Source organism: Platichthys flesus, chromosome 23 (genome assembly GCF_949316205.1).
Source record: "Platichthys flesus chromosome 23, fPlaFle2.1, whole genome shotgun sequence".
NCBI classification, from domain to species: domain Eukaryota; kingdom Metazoa; phylum Chordata; class Actinopteri; order Pleuronectiformes; family Pleuronectidae; genus Platichthys; species Platichthys flesus.
The window spans coordinates 13,088,833-13,107,910 of record NC_084967.1 but is presented as its reverse complement, the minus strand read 5'-3'; the positions used below and the strand labels follow the sequence as shown (position 1 = coordinate 13,107,910).

General features: G+C 42.4%; 2 protein-coding genes across 3 annotated transcripts in view; both read right to left on the bottom strand.

The window, feature by feature from the left end:
* dcn (decorin) overlaps window positions 1-18,513 on the bottom strand; it is a 42,476-nt gene extending 23,963 nt beyond the window's left edge. The window contains exon 1 of the mRNA XM_062382971.1: window positions 18,417-18,513. The gene's annotated coding sequence lies outside the window, so the exon portion shown is untranslated. The remainder of the gene's footprint in view (window positions 1-18,416) is intronic.
* wu:fc23c09 lies at window positions 11,292-18,499 on the bottom strand. 2 transcript variants are annotated; one of them, XM_062382956.1, is made up of 6 exons: window positions 18,417-18,499; window positions 15,433-15,450; window positions 15,147-15,369; window positions 14,598-14,669; window positions 12,868-14,347; window positions 11,292-12,532 (listed from the first exon to the last, which is right to left on the bottom strand). In XM_062382956.1, the coding sequence occupies exons 3-6, from the start codon at window positions 15,151-15,153 to the stop codon at window positions 11,434-11,436; spliced, it is 2,658 nt and encodes an 885-aa protein (XP_062238940.1). In that variant the 5' UTR covers window positions 15,154-15,369; window positions 15,433-15,450; window positions 18,417-18,499; the 3' UTR covers window positions 11,292-11,433. The 2 variants fall into 2 exon arrangements, with proteins under 2 accessions (XP_062238940.1, XP_062238941.1); XM_062382957.1 differs by having other exon boundaries at window positions 15,147-15,450.
* Window positions 18,514-19,078: the final 565 nt, after the last annotated feature.

The following is a 19,078-nucleotide window of genomic DNA, read 5'->3' as shown; positions in this document are numbered from 1 at the left end:
TAAAGACGGCAATGCTTTTGGACCTGCTGAAATATTGGGCTGGAAAAAATCCCCTATGGTTAAAAAAACCCATGGGGGGGAGAGGGTAAAATAAACAGAATGAAATCATGTGAATTCTGTCAACCCCTGAACTTTTGACAACTTTCTTTGTAACACAACAAATAGGAGCTTTCCCTAAAAGTCTTGGTTTAATCTAATAATTCATCAAGTTCGAAATGAAGCATCCGGACTCTCTGCACCACCAACGATATTTTATAAACCCGGCAGTTTTCAGTTCAAGGTCGATCGTGTGAGAGTTGTGCAAAGAAATAATGTGAGTCAAAGGACTGTTGATGCTGTAAATTCTTCAATGGCATTTATTATGCAAAGCTTGGCTCGGGTCAGGGTTATCAAAAAAAGAAGAAACTCTGACATGCAATTTGCAGAAGAAATAAGTTATATTTATTTATCCTCAGGAGTGTTTTGTAAAGCAAAAATCAAATGTATGCCTTCCACCCTAAAAAAAGGTCAACTCTGTATGTTTTTCTCTATGAATGTTTTCTGTATTCACTCCACTTCACCGGGCTTTTAACCTTGAATATGGTGAGAATTTAACAGCTTTAGTGGAGGCGATCAGAGAGGCTGTAAACCGGGTGATGTCTTCTCCAGGTGATCCAAAGCTCTCGGGCGCCATTTGGCTCGCCAGGAAAGCAGAAAGCAGCTGAATGGCAAAGACATCACGAGCCAAACGCTGCCGTGGCATCGTCAGCTCGGCGTGTCGGAGACAATCCTCCCTAACAAGGGCTGGATTGTGTCTGATTACCACGTCTGTCCCAGTGAGTCAAAGAGTGTATATGGACACTAATGTGGTTTCGATATTAAGGAAAGAGGGAATGAGAGTATGTAAAGACTGTTAAATGGGAAGAGAGAGTGCATAAAGGCACTCTCTCTTCCCATTTAATTTTTTTCTCACTCTCATTCTCATTTAACATCCATCTGCTAATAACACTGAATAGGAAATTGCAATATCATGAGCTAGTGTCCATTTGGACGCTCTTTGACTTTGGCAGAAACACAACTGCCAAATAATTGGATAAACAGCTGTTGACATCGCAATAAGAGCTGTATTAGGCAACATTTAACACATCATTCCAGAGGAGATAATGTCCTGTGTGGCCGGGGCAGATGTTCTGATAAAGAGGCCCTGTCAGTTGGTTATTAAAGAATAATTTAAACATATTTCAGCAAATCACAAACATCGAATTGCATTAAAGGAAAGTTAACTGCCCAGCGGAGAGCAACGGACGGATTATAAACAAGCTGCCAACACGACGACAGCAACATGTGCAGCTGCCATCTTTTTACAATCCGAACACAGCAGGAGGCTGATGGAGGAAAAAATATTGTTTGTAGGAACAAATTAATGGCTGTAAACAGAGAAGTGGAATATAAATATCATTATAGGATTATGATATGAATGGAAAATTTAAATCATTAGTTCCCCCAAGTCAACAATGTTGATTTGCCCTCGTCATAACTTCCATGTTAAGTCACTTCCAAACCTGGCTAAGCTCAGCTAACTGGCTGCAGGCTAGCTTCATGTTTGGTTTACAGAAGGTATGTCAAACTGTTCTTAGATATAATTCTGCTCAAACTGTTCTGTTCCTCTCAACCTCCTTCACAGTGAATAGACTTGATGACAGAGTAAGAGAGACATGGTGGAAGTAGGTCAACAGCAATAAGTTTTAGCTGGTTCACATCACATCAGGTTTTGGATCCTTGTTTTTTTCCACCCTGTTCTTTCTCCAGGTAGATTCAGAATCAGCAGTTTTAACTTTTATGCATGTCTTCAGTTTATATGGCCTTAACCTTTTGCTTTCAATGGGAAAATTGACTTTGGTTTTGTGAGTGTTCCTGCACGGTTATTGCAAGCACACCACTACACTCCCATTCATTTTTATTGCTGACTCGTTTTTTTGGCAAAAATTTTTGCAGTTCTCTTGGAAAATTTCTCACCATACAACTTGAACCATTACACACCAACATGGACGGTCTTAACCTATTCATCAAGTGCAATGTTTGACTCCTGCTTTTTTTTCAAACATTTACAGGGATAAATAAAATCAGTGGATGCCATGAACTACAGAGAATACTGCTGTTAAAGGTGGTCTCAATAGGCGGCTCTTGTTCAGACAAGCCCGTAAAAGAAGAAAAGCAACTTCGATGTGGAATCTGGCCTACATCGTCCTTATGCCTCCAAAGTGTCCCGTCTACACCCTGTCCTGGCAGGGGCGGCATGTGTCAGGACTTTTGGTTAATAGGTCAACCGCCTGTCTTCACCGCCGAGTTTGGAAGAACTGAATCTCAAGAGCCGGCATTGATCCTAATTGAACGGAGAGTGCCAGATAAGTCTCCTCACCAGACAAAACACTTCCTTTGTATATTTAGGAGACCTGTTTTCCAGCCAGACTGACACGGAGACAGACAGGAGGCACTGTTTGTTTCCCGGGAAATATCCTCTTGTTCCATCCTCATTTATCATTTTGCGTGCCAGGGGAGAAGCAGGCCAACTTCTCTTTTTAGCTTTTAAGTTTATTTCTCCAGAGTGTGTGGTAGGAACCTGCAGGTTTGTTACAGAACATTATGTGACTTTGGGGAAGGATTCTCTTTTCGTTTTTGCTACCTGAATGTAGTAAAATAAATATTGTATGGCTTATTGTGTCAACGACAGAAAGAATTCTTCATGCTCCTGTTTTTATTGTAAAGGGCACGCTAACTCTTCACTCCCAATTCCTCAGTGACATCATAGCGCAAGTATGAGGCCATATCTCATTTACTGCAACACATGCATCCATGAATTCCACAACTCACAGGAGGTAGAAATGGGATTGCTGGGAACTCTGGATATTCCACGCGATTGCATTTCAGGTGGTAGGGCTAGTTTGCACAGCGACACTGGGGAGCACTCACCAGACGATGGAAAGTGCTTTCGAGTGCTTGTAATGTGCAAGACACATGTTGAGGCCAGCTTCAAAACAGTGATGGATGCTGCACCGATTTTTCTGTTGCAAAGGAGAAATTGAGGCAGTTTTTGGAGGGAAGGGAGTAGCAGGACAAGGCAGAACAGGAGGGGGAAAAGGATCAGCAGACAGCAGTGTTGGTGGAGCCAATTAGGTGTTGGCCACAACTGTTCTCTCCCTGACTCTCGCTAATTTATCTGTGGTCAATGGCAGACCAGCTTTGCATGGAACGGATGAGTTGTGGTCCGACTTTTCTCCAGCGTTCTCATGGTGCTCTCCAAAACGCCCCGGACCGCTCCAAACTCTTTAAACATTCCATGTGTATTCCAGTGTAAGATGAAATTAAATATTCTTGTACTGGCCTTTTCGGTCCAACTCACTGGTGGTGTAGCAGCCAGCATCTATGGCAGGAAATCAGAGGGTCAGGAGCCAATGACTAACTCTAACGTTCTACTTATTGGTTCCAACGTTTCTCATCCAGAGCCGTCTGCATGATATTTTAGTTCTTGAGAGACCAGCAGGCAGGAGGATCATTCAGTTGCTCTTGGATCAGTCTGCGTTTACTCTCGAGTCTGCCCCCATTCTTTCCACATACTTCACATTTTCATATCCAAGTTTACGTGGCTTTGCACGATCGGTCCTGTCTAATGTTTGCAACTGATGGGAAAGATGACCACAGGAGAACAGAGCTGTGGTCACAATGTTTCCACCTTAAAAGATGTCTGTATCCGTGACCTGGGGAGGAGGAACATCAGGTGCCAGATGCAGGTGTTTAGACTTTCTCCACGAGGCTGTGAAACACTTGCAATGAAACAAATCTGCTTTTGCACATGCACTTGTTAACAGATGAGATGTTTCTCATTCAACCATTTTTAAATCAATGAGGTAATGGATGGCAGTGGAGCTGAGATCCACAGGGTTTTGATTAAAAGTCAAGGAAATTAGAAAATGTGCGATAAGAGGTTTGATCGAAATCAGATTCAGATGCTGCGATTGTAAGACGCTAAATGATCAGGACCCCTTCACCACAGTGGTGTGATTCTTTATCCCTCAACTTATGCTTGAGATTATTGAAATTATGTAAAATACACATATGTGAATAGAGAAAAACATTCTCAGTAAGCGGGAGAAATGTAAGGACCTTAGTCACGGTCAAAAAAACACAATGATCCACAGAGTGGGATGGAAAATGTCCAGGTCGCTCAATGAGGTGATTTCCCATCATCCTTCTACATTCCTCTTTTGTTTTTAGCAACTTTTACAAGAGACAAGAAGTAAAAAGTGGATGAGATTAGTTAAATAACACAGACTGTTGCACAACTGCTGTGTTTGGCACCAGGTCAAAGTTGTATAATACTGGGCAAAAACATCAGGCCGGTCTAACTATGCAGACCAACAAGTAACTATACTATTAGAAGAGACTCATACTAAGGAGAAAACCTTGATTTGTAAGAAACCAAACTGAATGTTTGCTTTTTGATGAAGGAAATTGCAATCCAGATGAAGATGACTCCTCAGCGTGGACACCCACTTCAGTGTGGTATCACTCGATGCTCTGGCTTTGCGTCTATGATCGCTATCACCACTTTGACACATCTGTTTTCTGTCTCCGCGCTCCTCCTTCCTGGAGGCGTTTCACCTTGAAGAGTTGAAAAGTTAAGTTTACCATGTGGTTGCCAAATGTTGCTCCACACTCTGCTGATGCAGCAGGAGCAGTGAATCCTTGAAACGTGTTCAAATCGCCATGACACTGGGTGAGTGTGAGCAATCAGTGTAATTGTCAGTCGTAAAACAGTGATATGAGATAAACACAGCTAAACTGGAGGAAGTCACCTTTAATAACATGCTGTTTTATAACCAAAATACAACATAATATATCTAATGTGGCAAAGTGAAGCATTACAGAGCTCATAGCATGGTTGAGAGGCTGAATCTAATAACATGAACAAAGTACCCTTGATCTTCTCTTACAGATTAGATCGTTTCCTCAAGTCACTGTTTTGACTTTCAAATCTTTTATGGGTGATAAACTTATAAGCATCATAAGCCAACCAACTAATGTTACAGTTACATTAACATCCAGATTATCTAGTTCTTCAGTTGGGTTTTTCTTAAAGTGAGAAATGTGTCTCTCGTTGTTGAAGGTAAAGAAATTAGCCTTGACAATCTTTTGGACAAACTCCCAGAGTGCACAGCTTTCCAAAGCTCAACGGTATCTCATTGTGTTTGGACTTGCCTCCCTGTCAGCAAAGCACCTGCGCCACAGCTTCTGAACTTTCCCTTTCGACTTCCTTCCTTTGCCGTGTTAGGGCCGGTGCTACTAATTTGTTTTATGGCTGTCAAATTAGAGGAGCAGCGGGAAGTGGAGCCAAACTCTGTGTTGGATGTTTGAGTGCTGGGTGATGACGGGAAATAATCGGTGGTATCAGGTGATGTGTTATCACCATCAATACCATTGTGGTTGGTTAGTTGGTTGATTGATTAATTAGTAGGCTGGTTGTTTAGTTGGTATGTTTGTTGGTTGGTTTGTATGATGGTTGATCAACTAGTTAGTTGGTTTGTTAGCAAGATTGTGCTAAAAACCTTCCAAGGGATTTTCATAAAACTTGGTGGAAAGATGGGACATGTACTGATCAGAACAAAAAGGGAGATCCAGGATTCTGTTTTTCACTTTCTATAATATTGCAAGCTATTTATTTGAAATATTAAGCTCTTTACCTGGGAATAATTCATTGATACTAATGGAAAAATGTATATATTTATACAACTGAAATTGTGTTCAGCTTGATTAACTTCTAGGGGACTTTTGGGCCTTTGCGATATGTGCTCTGCATAGGGCCATTATAGTTGGCTACTGTATTTTAATGTATTTGGGTCATGTTATGTGTTGCTGCTGCAAATGTTAGTTCTCACCAGCTCTTTTCTTACATCCTCTTTAATGACCCAGCTGGTTTTGTCTGCTCATTGACATTCAGAACAGACACTAGTAAAAAAAAAAAAAAGGCAGCAGGGGAAATGATTGGTTAGGTAACGTCTGCTGCTTAGCACGGAAAACCCTGTGTTCCAGTTGTCATCCTCCGGGGAAATGCAAAACCAAAAAACCTTCATTATTAATTTTAATTGCTCAGCGTGTTACTTTCACTGTCTGTCTCTTTTTTCTCCTCTATTTCAGGCCCTTTGAATAGGGTTTTGTTATTAGTGACCCAGTTTTCCTCATGCTAACCTGTCTAGACTCTGATTAAGTGTGGTTCCGTGTTAATAGTCAACACAGGAAGCGGAGAAAAACTGGGGAAGTGCATCCTACGGTGGTTTATAGTGTGAGTGTCCTGTGCCTGGGGCAGACAGATGGTGGAGGACAAACCACCTAATTCTTTTCAGAAACAAAACGTGCCACCGGAGATTCTGATGTAGTTATAAATCATTAAAAACACAAAGCTCTTCTCGAAAGGAGTTACTAAAAAGTTGGTCCATTAATGAAGTCTGTAAAATGTGTTACAAGCCATGAGTGGAATGCATTAAAGGCCGTCAGTGGTTTTGACTTGTTTGTTTTTATTCATGTTCAAGGAGGACACCTGAAGGCCTAAGGGGTTCAGTTTTTCTTACTGTCACTGGCCTGCCCAGTATAAAGACAGGAATTTTCAGGACGTCAACAGGAAAGACTAACCTTTGGTTGGAGAGGAGATGAAATTATCAAAACAGAACAGGAGTTGATGGAACTGCATTCAGGTGCATTTTTAAGAGATGGACCAACAGAAACAGTCCCATCCTGAATCAGCTGTGGTGTGGTTTTAGTGAAGCAGCAGCAAATATCTGGGAAAAATTATGTGCATGAATAAATAACTGTTGGTGAAATGGAAGCTGAGTGAAAAATGACCACTGAATATTGCAGAGGGGTCCCCATAAATTCAGATAGATTGAATTTAAAAATGTATTAACCATAAATCCGGCATGGGAGAGACCATTACTGCTAAACATCACAGGGACTAAAATGCATCCCTGTGGCACACACCTGACCAGAAGCCCTTTGATAGGTGTGTTTAACCTTTGGACATTGTCTGTCCAATAAATAACTCCACAAACTGTCCGTCTGAAGGAGGCAAAGCATTATGCCGGAGGCACAGTGTTTCTCTTTGTCTGAACCGGTAATCAAAACATGTAAATCTGTAATGCTGCGGAATTATAACAGAGTCATATTCATGTAATAGCCTCACCCTGACGAGGGAGAACAAAGACCTGAGGTTGGCTCCAGGCACCTACAGTAATTGCTATTTGCAGGAGTCCCTGAGCAAACAGTCTGAAACAAACGACCAGCGGCAGGAAAATATGTTGAAAAAAACAGATATTGACTTAATGGTAAACAACCATCACATTTAATACTTGGCAGCCAAGAGTTGGCAGTTTAATTTTATGAAAATGGAACTGGCTCGCAGGATTTAGCCTGGTCTGAGGTGGAACCTGGGACACGTCCAACTAGTATCCCTGACTTGGCTCATTTAAATGCTGTGTGTTTAAGAGCCTCAATGCAAACAAGTTTGAACTTAATATCACAATTATGTAATTACTTACTCCCAATAACCTTGCATTTATTCCATCAGTAGGGTATTTTTGATTGAATAAACAAAGTTATTTGTTGTTGGAAATGGTAACTACTGTGAAAGGTACTTCAAGCTCTTTTAGTAGAGGAATCTGAAGCCGCTTACAAACATGAACTCTGGGAAATTTTCCAGAAAATTCCCATATGAAGAACGCAGCAGTTGTTTGGATCAGAAACAACAATGTGAAAATGTCCAAAACATTCAGACGAGGGGTGGAGAACATGTTCACAGCATCAACACTGGAGTCACCCCTTCTTGCTAAATGCTCTCGAATCTCATTGTCTTTCCAAGTTGACATCTAGTACATATCCACCCCTTTTTCATTCTCAGATATTTGTATTCTCTTTCTTTTTTATTTAGTTTTACATCTGTCATGTGTTAGAAATGTGATGAACACGCCCACTCGCTCACTGAGAATTCTTTGGACATTTTCCTGCTTTCCTGAAAAAAACCTGGATTGCCATTGCATTCTCACATATAACCTTATTTTCAGGAGAATGTCCAGAGAACAGTGGACCTCTGAAATCTGCATTAGTTAAAATGAGACGTCTGTAGAGTCTCATGTGCTGCACACTACTCAGTCTTTGCTTTCTTCCAATACCCACCTGATGAGCGTCCGTGCAAATCTCTTTTAACCGCACCAACTGTTATGTTAAGTGGATTTTTTTATCTTTATATAACTAAGTTTTTTTCAAGACTGTAACTAAAGCTAAAGAGACTCTGCCTCTCTGTTTTGCCATATCTGTGCATAAGAAGATCCCTCACAGGCCCCCTGGTGGAGCCTCGGTATAACAGCGTGCATATGTGTGCACATGAATGTTTGTGTGAGCAGGGGAGACGGCTGCAGCAGAAGTCGTCTTTAAAAAGTGAGTGAGAAGCTTTGTGTATGAAAAACATGACAATTTGACAATGCACAGCTTTTCTCTCTGCACATGTGCGTGACCCTGCTGCAAAAGACTGATCTGTATGCTCCTGTGTATGTGTGTGTCCAGACCAGGAGCAGATGATGGGCTGTATGCATGTGTGTGAGTGAGAGTGTGTGTATGTGTGTGTGTCTAGAGGTCCCTCTGGCTCCCATGGTTTCTCTCTCTATCCCCTCCTCCCTCTCATTCTCCCCTCCCTCCGCAGTGTCACCCCCGTCTCTCCGCTCAACTCAAGCGCCACCTCCCTCTCACTCAAGCAATAGCACTCTGCTCCTCTCTCGGGGCCGTTTAACCCTTTGCACGTACCCTTTATATCCCTGTGAGATTAAGTTAGAGTTTCATAGGCGGGTTAGGTCACTGTGGTCGATCCTAACTTATGAGTTTGGTCCTAAGGTTACCGTTAAATTCTGGGTTTGCTTTGGCTTGAGGTTTAAAGGTTAAGTTAGCTGAGATGGGTGGGTTTTGGGTTTGGGATGGATTTAGGGAAAGCAGTAAAAGGGAGGTTTTCATGGTACAGTACAGTGAGAGAAACCGATTGTGTGTGTGTGTTTGAGAGAAATAGGGCAAATCTACATGTGTGTGTGTGTGTTTCTTGCAGCTGCATTCAGTTATCAATGTGAAAAATAACAACCACAAATTACACGCTGTCATTTACAACCATCGCTGTAACACAACCTAAATGCTATCTATAAAATTCTTGCTGCAGCTCATGAAACTTTTAATATTCTACTTAAAATTTGCTCAAAATTGCGGCATTTGCGTTTACAAGCTGCCAATACAGGTCAGCAACTTAATAGAGTTTTTTTTTCCAGCTCCAGATGCATCACTGGAAGGGAGCCTGCAAGATTCATAAATATGAGGATTGGAACAACAGCTGAATAGTACCACAACTCTGATGTGTGTCTGTTCGTCTGCCTGGCTCACAAGCAGGGTGTGGTTTAATATCCTGTTCCCTCTGTTCGTTTTTTCGTCTTCCTAGTTGCTCTTTTTGTGTGGTCAGATTCCGGTAAGAGACGTGAATCACAAGAAGAGCTCTGATTTTTATATTTGCATCTAAAACTCTGAGTTTATGAGTAAAGTGTTTAATGGTCACAAAAGATATATATTTTAAATGTTAGTTTGGAAAGTGTGAGAAGACTGAAAGGCTTTTGTGTGAAGACATTGTAAATCTGACAGGATTAATTACTGAAGAGATAAGTGCTAGAGTTGTGTCACCTCTTTCCAAGACACTATCTGTTCACACTGGATTCAAAGTTATGTCTGAGTGAAAATACATAGTAAAAGACAAAGATTTCCTATTTTGGACATAAAATTCACGGCCTCTATTTATTCAAACAGCCGACTAGTGAGATACAACCTAAAATGAGCGTTCCTGAGAGAGGATAAACAAGTAAACAAGAACTTAAACTACTACGACTAATCCCTCCCTGATAAGCCTCAGTATCAGACTGTATCCAGCACAGGATTCAGAGGAGTACAAGTGAATTCTACCATCTGCCAGACGACTTAAATGAGCGCACAATTTCAGAGTCTGTCAAGGGAGCAGTTCACATGATCATTATAAATGCGAGTTCCACGCACACAGGCTCCAGACTCCTGTGGAAACAAGTGTGCACACAGGTACTCGCATACTGAAGGTATGCACGTATGCACGGTCCAACTTTAAGGGGATAGAGTGCAAGAAAGAAAGAGGGAGAGGAAGAAAAAAGGAGACAAAAAAGAAGGGAGGAGTGATTCCCGGGGATCCAGGTAGACATGTGGTGTTGTGATACGGGGTCAGGGTCCTGCTGGACCATAGGGAAGTGCTGGTGAGCTCCCTTGCCCAGACGAGGCTCTTCCCTTCTGGACACGCAGCGAGCCAGTGGAGCCTGGATCCATCCTTCGAGCCCTCCCTCCCTCCCTCCCTCCCTCCATTTACTCTCCCTTCTTCTTTTCACACCCCCTCCCTCCTCTCTCTCTCTCTCTCTCTCTCCCCCCTCCTTCCCTCCTCCTGGCACTCCCTCTCGTCCCCCTCCTCCTGCTCTTCTTTCCCAGGCCGTATGGGTGCAGTGCCACGTCGCTGAGTGAACTTATTAGACTAAAGGAATGAGGGAAAAAGAGAAAAGTGCTGAGCACCTCCACGTGGGCGAAGGCTTTTTCTCCTCCTTTACTTTTTTTCCGCTTCTTTACTCTCGTGAAAAAAGAATCTTCACTAATTGTCCCTCACGTATTTGTTCCCAGGCTTGTGGTCAAATCACATACGGTCACGTTTTATGGAAGAGAACGCCATAAACACTCAATCTCTCTGACACTCTCATGATTTCTTCCAGTGTGTATCAATGTATGTCTGTGTGTGCGTGCGTGGTGCTGGCGTGACCCTGAAATATACCTTTTTACCCACAAGATAAACTTCCTGAAGCATATGTCTTTTATTTGCTACAACCTTATATCTGCTGACTGGAAATGAGTCAAACTCAAGTTCTCATTTGACAGAGGCCTCACGACCATTTCCCTGTACATTACTGCCATCTAGTGGATATTTCTGTTAACATCACATTCACTTTCTGCATCTTTTGCTCACAGATTACCGGAGGTAGATTAAAGAGAAAAAAATATATATGAGAAGTGTGTTTATCAACTATTTAATACAAATTTCAAGTATTTTGTCAATGAATGCAACAGGACCACTCTAATCTTTAAGACATGTTGGTAAAAAAGAATGGGAGGAGAATTAATGACTTAAAAAACAGTCAAAGAGTGAGGAATACGCACAATAAATTGAATTTCACACACAATAAATATAGAGATGTTTATTTCTTTCAACCCGTTGGTAAGTTTCATTGGTTTCTGGCACATGAAAGGGATAAAGCTGAAAAGTATGGGCGTCAATGAAAGTGTTTTTATAATCCTCTTGTGTATCTTGCATCTCTCAGTGGCTCAGTAGAAGTGCACCACCTGGAATCCACGTAAACATCTGAAAGCCTGTGCATCCAACTTGCCCATGTCAATTAAGTTGTGTTCCAGCTGCACTTGTACGAGCCTGCTGGGACTCAGACTTTTATTGCCCCAGCAGAAAGCGTCACGGGGCACAGACTGAATCTTGTTGTGTGTCAGTGCGACCGAGTGCAAACCCTGCGGCAGCTGTCTGGGCACCTGGCGCAAGGTGTTGTGGCACAGGTCTAACTGGTGCAGGACCGGTAGCATCCTGAAAGCGCCTATTGCAACTTTGAAGATCTTGTTCCGAGCCAAGCCCAGGTGTTCCAGGTTCTTCACGGTGCTGAAAGCGGCTTTCTTTATGGAAGATATGAGGTTTCCCTCCAGATTCAGAGTTTTGAGTGAGCGGGGAAGGTGACGTGGCACCTGCTTGAGTCGGTTGCCTTCCAGGTTGAGGCTTTCCAGGTGAGTTGTGTTGAGGAGTGACTCCCTGAGAAGACCTTTGTTTGTCAATCTGTTTGCACTCAGATCCAACACCACCAGCTCTGATATTCCATTGAAGGCTCCTGCCCGGAACTGCTCAATGACATTCCCTTTCAGATACAGCTCCTTGATGGACAGCGGTAAACCCATGGGGACCAATGTCAGCTGGTTGTGATTCAGGTTCAGAGTGCGCAGGTTGCTCAGAGGAGAGAGCACTGCGTCAGCTGGAGAATCAGATCCGTTCCCCAGGCTGTTGTTGCTGAGGCTCAGAACCAAGAGGCCGGGGCAGCGGGCCCAGGCGTCCTCAGACATCACCCCGACATGGTTATTGTCCAGACGGAGCTCCTCAAGAGAAAATGGAAGGTCCGTTGGAATGCTTTCTAGGAGGTTCCTGTCCAGATAGAGGCGTTTCAGAGCTGGGATTCCCTCGAAGGCGCCTTCTACGGCGCCGTCCGTGAGCCGATTGTTGCTCAACACAAGGAACTCCATCGAGACGTATTCTTTGAGCAGGTCCAACTGGATGCTGTCGATGTGGTTATTCATGAGGAGGACGTAGCGGGCGTTATAGGGAATGCCGTAAGGAACTTTGTCCACACCTTTGTCTGAGCACTGAACCACTCTGCAACAACAATATGAGGCAGAGGTTACACATATTGATTACCAAACTGTTCTAACGTCAATCAGACAATTCATTTCATAAGGCTGTATGTGATATATGGAATATGACATGGCAATGGCAGGCTGTGCGCTAAGCTAACAGCCTGCCATTGTCTGTTGCTTCATATTTACCGTATATACATGAGTGGTAGTGTTGTAAGAATGTAAACAATCATATTTCCTAAAATGTCAAACTTGTAGCCTTTTGCTTCATTCATAACAATGTCAGTTACTAAGTTTGATTAATAGATCAAGTTTCAATAAGTGTAAATGATATCAGTATCCTTATCGTCTTACCTTCCATAGCAGGCACACTCAGGTGGACAGTAGTTATCTAAAAAGTAAGGAAAGGGTGTTGGCGCTGTGACCTTCTTCTTCCTCTCAGATGGAGTTTTATTGGTCTTATTGTCCTTTTTTCCTTTATTGTCCTTGGACTTTCTAACCGTCTTATTTTTGCTAGTTCTGTTGATTTTCGTTGGCCTCGTCGAAGGTGTCCTGGCAGTTGCCAAACGTGGTCTGGCTGAAGTTTTGGCAACTGGTGGTCTGGAAAGAGACGATTTATTTTGCCTCACTGCGAGTTTGGTGTCATTTTCCATCAGTTTATCTGATCCTGGTTTGCCTGTGGCCCGTGTCATGTTTGGTTTATGTGTAAAATTGACCAGTTCAGCTGTGGCTATGTTTTCATTTGACTTTGTTATAGGATCCGGTTCCTTTGTGCTTAGATCTCTGGTTATAAACTCTGCTTCTTTGGGTTTCAGTGTCGCTTCTTGCACACCGGGGGTAATTTCACTCTCTGGTTGAACGACAGTGTGTATTTCTTGTGCTTCCTTCTGTGCAGGTTCCGGCCACACATGTTTGTCCGTTTCATCCTCTACATTTGGACCAGCCTTCACTTCCTGATTCTGCTTGAGATGATATCCAGGAGTTTTCTGCTCCTCAAAGAGGAGATCTTCAACCGGCGAGACAAACCTCACTACGCCAGGGACCACAGTTGAGACCGAGGGATTCTGAATAAAGACGTCAGCAGGAAAGAACTGGGGACTAGTTTCTGAGTAAGGGGTGGAAGGGAGAGAAGAGAGTGGAGAAACCAGTGTGGGTGTAAATGGAACTAGTGGAGAGAGATTGTGATGATTACGACGAGGAGGAATTGGAGTCAGAGTGTTAATTGCTGCAGACACTGATTCCACTTGTGCAGGGGCTGTTCTTAACAGAGGAACTAGCATGTGATCTTCCCTTTGTCTTTCCTTCCATTCATTATTCTTTGCATTTTTAACGTCCTCCCCCAGTTCTTCTCGTTCCTCGTTTCCTCCTTTCTCTGCTGTCACTATCTTTTCATCCTCAGGAGCGTCTCCTCTTCTGTCATAATATTCACTAATCCCTGCAACCAGCCTGCTTTTTCTCTCCTCATCCACTATTTCTTGTCTCAGCTTCTCCATTTGCTTAAATTTCACATCTGTGTCATCATGTGTTTCTTCTTCTTGTGTCCCTGTGTTATGACTTTTCACTTGTAACCAGTTTTTGGGGTTTGACTTTGGGGCATTCCGCCTCTCCTGGATTCCTTTTGCATATCCTTGATTTCTGTCCATTTTCAGCTCATCTTCTCCTCTCTCCTCCACAGGCCTTTCCCTCTTGACAGGCGTCCTCACAGGGTTCGTCTCTGGACTCGCTCCTTCACTCCTCCGTTCCCCATTTCCCCTCTCCTCTGCCGATGTAAAAATACCTCTCAACTCAGACTGGTGGTCTCTGTCCAGTCCAGCGATCTGTGTCATGGTCGATTCTACAAACCCATAAAACAAAAATATCCCTTAGAAGACGGCATTTAATGCAAAAATACGTAAAACAAGTAAAATAAGTAGAACAGCTAGATTCATCTTAGCATCTAGATTAGCATTTTCTTTGAGAGGCTCATGAAATAATTAGCATGGAGGTGTATATGACCTGTTAATTGTAGAATTGGCATTATTGGGGATATAAAAGTCACTTATATTGAAATATTACCAGATAAAAAGGCCTGATGTGCGACTTACTTGGCTGCAGAACGTATGAATAACCAGGTACTGTGAAGAACATGAGCAGGAGTAAGAGTGCTTCCATTTTATCTGAGGAAAAAAACGTGGAAAAGCATCAGAACAGAGAGAGAGAGAGAGAGAGAGAGAGAGAGAGAGAGAGAGAGAGAGCAGAGATAGAATAAACTCATTAAGAGCAGCACTTTCTAGATGGAAATGTTTTTTAAGCTCAACCTTTTTTAATGGTTTTGACACTTGTAAACACATGAAAATCTGACAATCCCCTTGATTTTATTTTCCTAATTAAGAATTCATAGTAAGAATTTTGTAAACAAAAGAAAGATACATCTATTCAACAATGTTAGCGGTACCTGCTCCTAGAATTGTTTCTGCAAAAAAGGTTAGAAATCTAAATATATAATACTAAGAACGAGTTATTGTTTCTACATGTATCACTGTAAAAATAGGGAAATCAACAAAGTGTATAGGTTAAAAATACATTATCACAACACAGCCTAAAGATAATACAACACGTTCGTTCATTGAGTTTGACCAATGAGTGATGCTTACCTGCCATGAGCTTGGCCTCCTTATGTGTCAGAGCAGAGTTCTTGCATTTGTCAGTCAGTTATCCTCTTGACCCTACACCTGCTTCTCTGAGCGGACTGAGAGGGATCCCGGAGTAACGGGGCCAACCTCTGAAATGCATGCACCGAGCGCCGCCGGCTACAGACGCCTTTAATGATCCATTTCAGCGTCCCTCTCTGTATCGGTGAATTTTCACACACACACTCTGGATGAGACATAGTTAAGACTCCTCGAATGCCTTTATCTGGAAGAGACTTCTCACACTTACCCTCGACGTCAGGGGAACCTGGAGGATCAATAGCGGGAAAGAGGGGCAACTTTAGGAAGAGGGGTCAGAGGTGACGGCTGTTTTTAGAGTGGTTACTGTTTGCTCCGCTCGGAGGAGACATTAGCATCCCAGTGGTTATATGGGACTGACAAGTAGCTTCTGGAGACTGCATGGCCTTTGACCCTTTGCTAATAACCTGCTGTACTGCAGGAAGTCTCTGGGCTACTGATGCTAATTTGCAGCCGCTGAAGGTTTTCTTATGTGTTTTTTTCTAACACCTCATGCTGGTTTTTCTAAAGCATTTAAGTATTTTTAAAGTGCTTTCCAGTCTTAACGCCCTTTCAAAATATAAGTCACTTCTTTATGTTATTTTTCTCAAACTAACAAATACAGCAATTTGTTAATTTAGTATTAGATTCAGGTAACAAAAATCAGATGTTTTGTTCACATTGTGCATCATATCAGCTCATATACAGGATCTGATTCAGTCTCAGTTGCTGTGTTTAAAGTGTATTTACTATTTACATATATATTTATTAAACAAATACTGCAGATATAACCATAAAACAAAGTCTGTTGCTCACAGAACACACTTTTTTAATGTGTGAAATGAGTGAACCTTCACTGACATTTATTGTGTTTTCAAATGAGGTGGTTCTCAGCAGGTTATTTGCTCAAGCATTCCGAATTGGACTTTGACCTAGGAAGCAAAGACTGATAAAACATGAGGTGTAGTACCTGCAAAAAGCCACAGAGAGGCAGCATATACCCACATACTATTTTTCTTCTAGTTGCCCTGATTTTCTTTGTTTTGCACAACATTGCATGGGAAACACACAGCTGAGGTTTCCATGTTGTGTTTGTGTCTGTGGCCAAATCGATTCTCCGTTTCCTCTGGACCATGACAAAGAAAAGCGAATGCACATGAATAGTGAACGACAGGAAAGGGAGGCTGATTGAAGCAAAGGCCTGTGTTGCTGGAGTTTCAAGGTGTCATGAAGATGTCAACCTGGAACGACCACGAGATTCAAGATCTTTTGGCGATGAGGAACGACGCCGGTGTCGATGTGCGGTGAACACAAACGTGTGATTTCCACACGCTCTACCACTCGCCGGAATGTTTGGACATTTTCTTGTTGTTGTGAATGTGAATGAACAATTTCCTGCTGCGTTCTTCACATGTGAAAGGCAATGGCAGAACGTTCTGACCCAATTCAATTTCGCAAATGTTCACGTCATTTCCTCAGCTGAAGAAGGATCCTGCATCCTCTCTGACCCCGTTTTGATGCCACGTTATTTGTCTCTCAGGCAAAAGTTATATATCTGATAAAGTTTGAAGATTATCTTTCCTTTAAAAGGAATTTCTGATAGTTCTCTTGTTTTTGTGGCATGGTCAGAAGAAAGAAACCCATTTGTAGGTGTGCCCTGACCTCACAGGAAAAATACTGACCCCAGTACAGGAGCAGAAACAGAAAAACAAGCGTGCATCGTGTGTAAGAGGGTCTGATGGGTAGGTGTGTGTGTCTGTGTCTGTTGGTGTGTGATGTGAGTAAAGGTGTGTAATTGTAGTTGTTTGTGCATGCAGGGGCACTGCAGAGCTTCTGGTGTATCTTGATGTAGGTTATGGTAATTGGACAGATAACTGATGACAACATTTACGCCACTTGCCCTGGGGTTTTGTGGACGAACACTTAATCTAATTTACAGTAAACAGACCAAACATCAATATTGTGTATCCACAGGGCATATATCCATGGAGGAGGGTGACAAAGAGAAAAACTAAAACTAAATACAAGCAGGAGAAGGAAGAAAAAACTAAAGCATGAGTGACAACACGGCTGTGAAAAAACAAACCCTCCCCCTCCAAACTATCCCATCTGCTCAGGGCCTGTCTGCTGGCAGCAGCGGCGGTGGTGGGGAACGGGTTAACAAGGGCAAAGGGCAAAGGTCACAGACTGTGATCAATTTGTTGGCTAAAAGCGTCAGACACACATTTGTGCAGCAGCTCAAAATGGAAATGAACTTTAATCCTTGTGCGTTTCTGTCAGAGCAGATTCCTCATGTTCACGTGTCCTGAGCTGAATGCATCCACCACACTTTTGGTTCTGTACAGTTTTCACAAAACCAGTGCCCTGATATCCTGAAAAACTGGGTCAAGACAGGGATAAATGCTTTAAAGCAAAGTCTTCCAATGTTCAGTCTAATTTACCCTCATTATAATATCAGCCTAATCATGCGCTCGCGGTTTCTTGTTGTTGAGAACGTCGTGATCCTGGTTTCTCCACGAGGACTCCCCTCAAATAAACACACTGTCCAGCTAGATCTGATAAGGCCTAGCACTGAAACACTGCAAATAAATAAAGGTTTTCAAAATATACATGAAATATAAATGATACCAGTATCAGACATGTGAGGATAAATAAACAATAAACATAAACAACCATTGACCGTCTCAATTCAAAAGTCCTTTGGCAGCAGAATAGCGACCAGTCACAGTCAAGGATTGATAATATCATTGGAGGATAGCATTTTCCGAGATTAATAAAAACCTTAAATGTTCTTTTAAAAAAAAACATGGACCAGACTGTGTTGTCTGTGTTATTCTTTCTTTCATACTTTTCGTTATGAGAACGTCCAAATGTTTTTCCTCCCTTTGCTTCCCTCCCCCCCAGAGAGGGAGGGAGTCATCATAAGCAGAGGCTCCGGCCTGGACACTGTTGTCTTAACCCTGCCTAGAATAGCTCCACCAAATTAAACCTGTGTTTTTGTTTAAGAGAGGAGTTCTTGTGTCAGTAAGTACAACAAGACAAGAAAGGGAAAAAAAGATGGGTGAGGAAGGGAGGGTCGGGGGGGTTGGAAAAGGAAGAGAAATGGGAGATTCAAGCAGAAATAACTAATTCAGGCTTCAGGACACTGTTCCTTTGAATCAAAGACTCAAACTGGATAGAAAACCCTTTCTCTGGTATTAATGGAGCTTATCTAACCTGCAGGTCAGTCAGCTCCTCAAACATCAAATCCAGGGTCAGGACAGGCTGGTCGAAACAAGGTCGGGTGTGGAAAGACTGGCTGGATAGTCACAAAGTCTGAAAGAGAAACAAATAAATATCATTAATATTTCGTACGGCATGAGGAATACATTCTTATTAATAAAACCGTTTCAACATTTTAACAGATAAGATAAACTATTTATTTTACAGAAATGTGTCTCTATAGACTAGAGGCATTTCCCATTCTGACATCAATCTGCCAAAATGCAAACACCAGACTTTTACAGGGAGACGTCATTCTTTATTGCATGCTTAAAAAAACCCACCCATTATTAATAGATTAAGTACAACCCCTTTCAAAACATGTGTCTGGCACAGCAAACCTTTTTCTTCCACTTGTAAAGTAGCTAAATGTACTTTGGACGCACCCTGAATACACGTCAGATCATGCACCTATATAATGAAAATAGAGCCTTAGTTCTAGCTCGTGCAAGCCTATGCAAATGTGCCTAGAGAGCAATGTTTCCCCGTGGAGAAGACAGCAGAATCCATTTATTTATTTTTCCCCTCGATGTGGAGTGGAGGAGCATCAGTGCGACACAGCTTTGACATTTGGCCGTCACCTATTACGTCAAAGCAGTAATACTGAAGAACTGTAG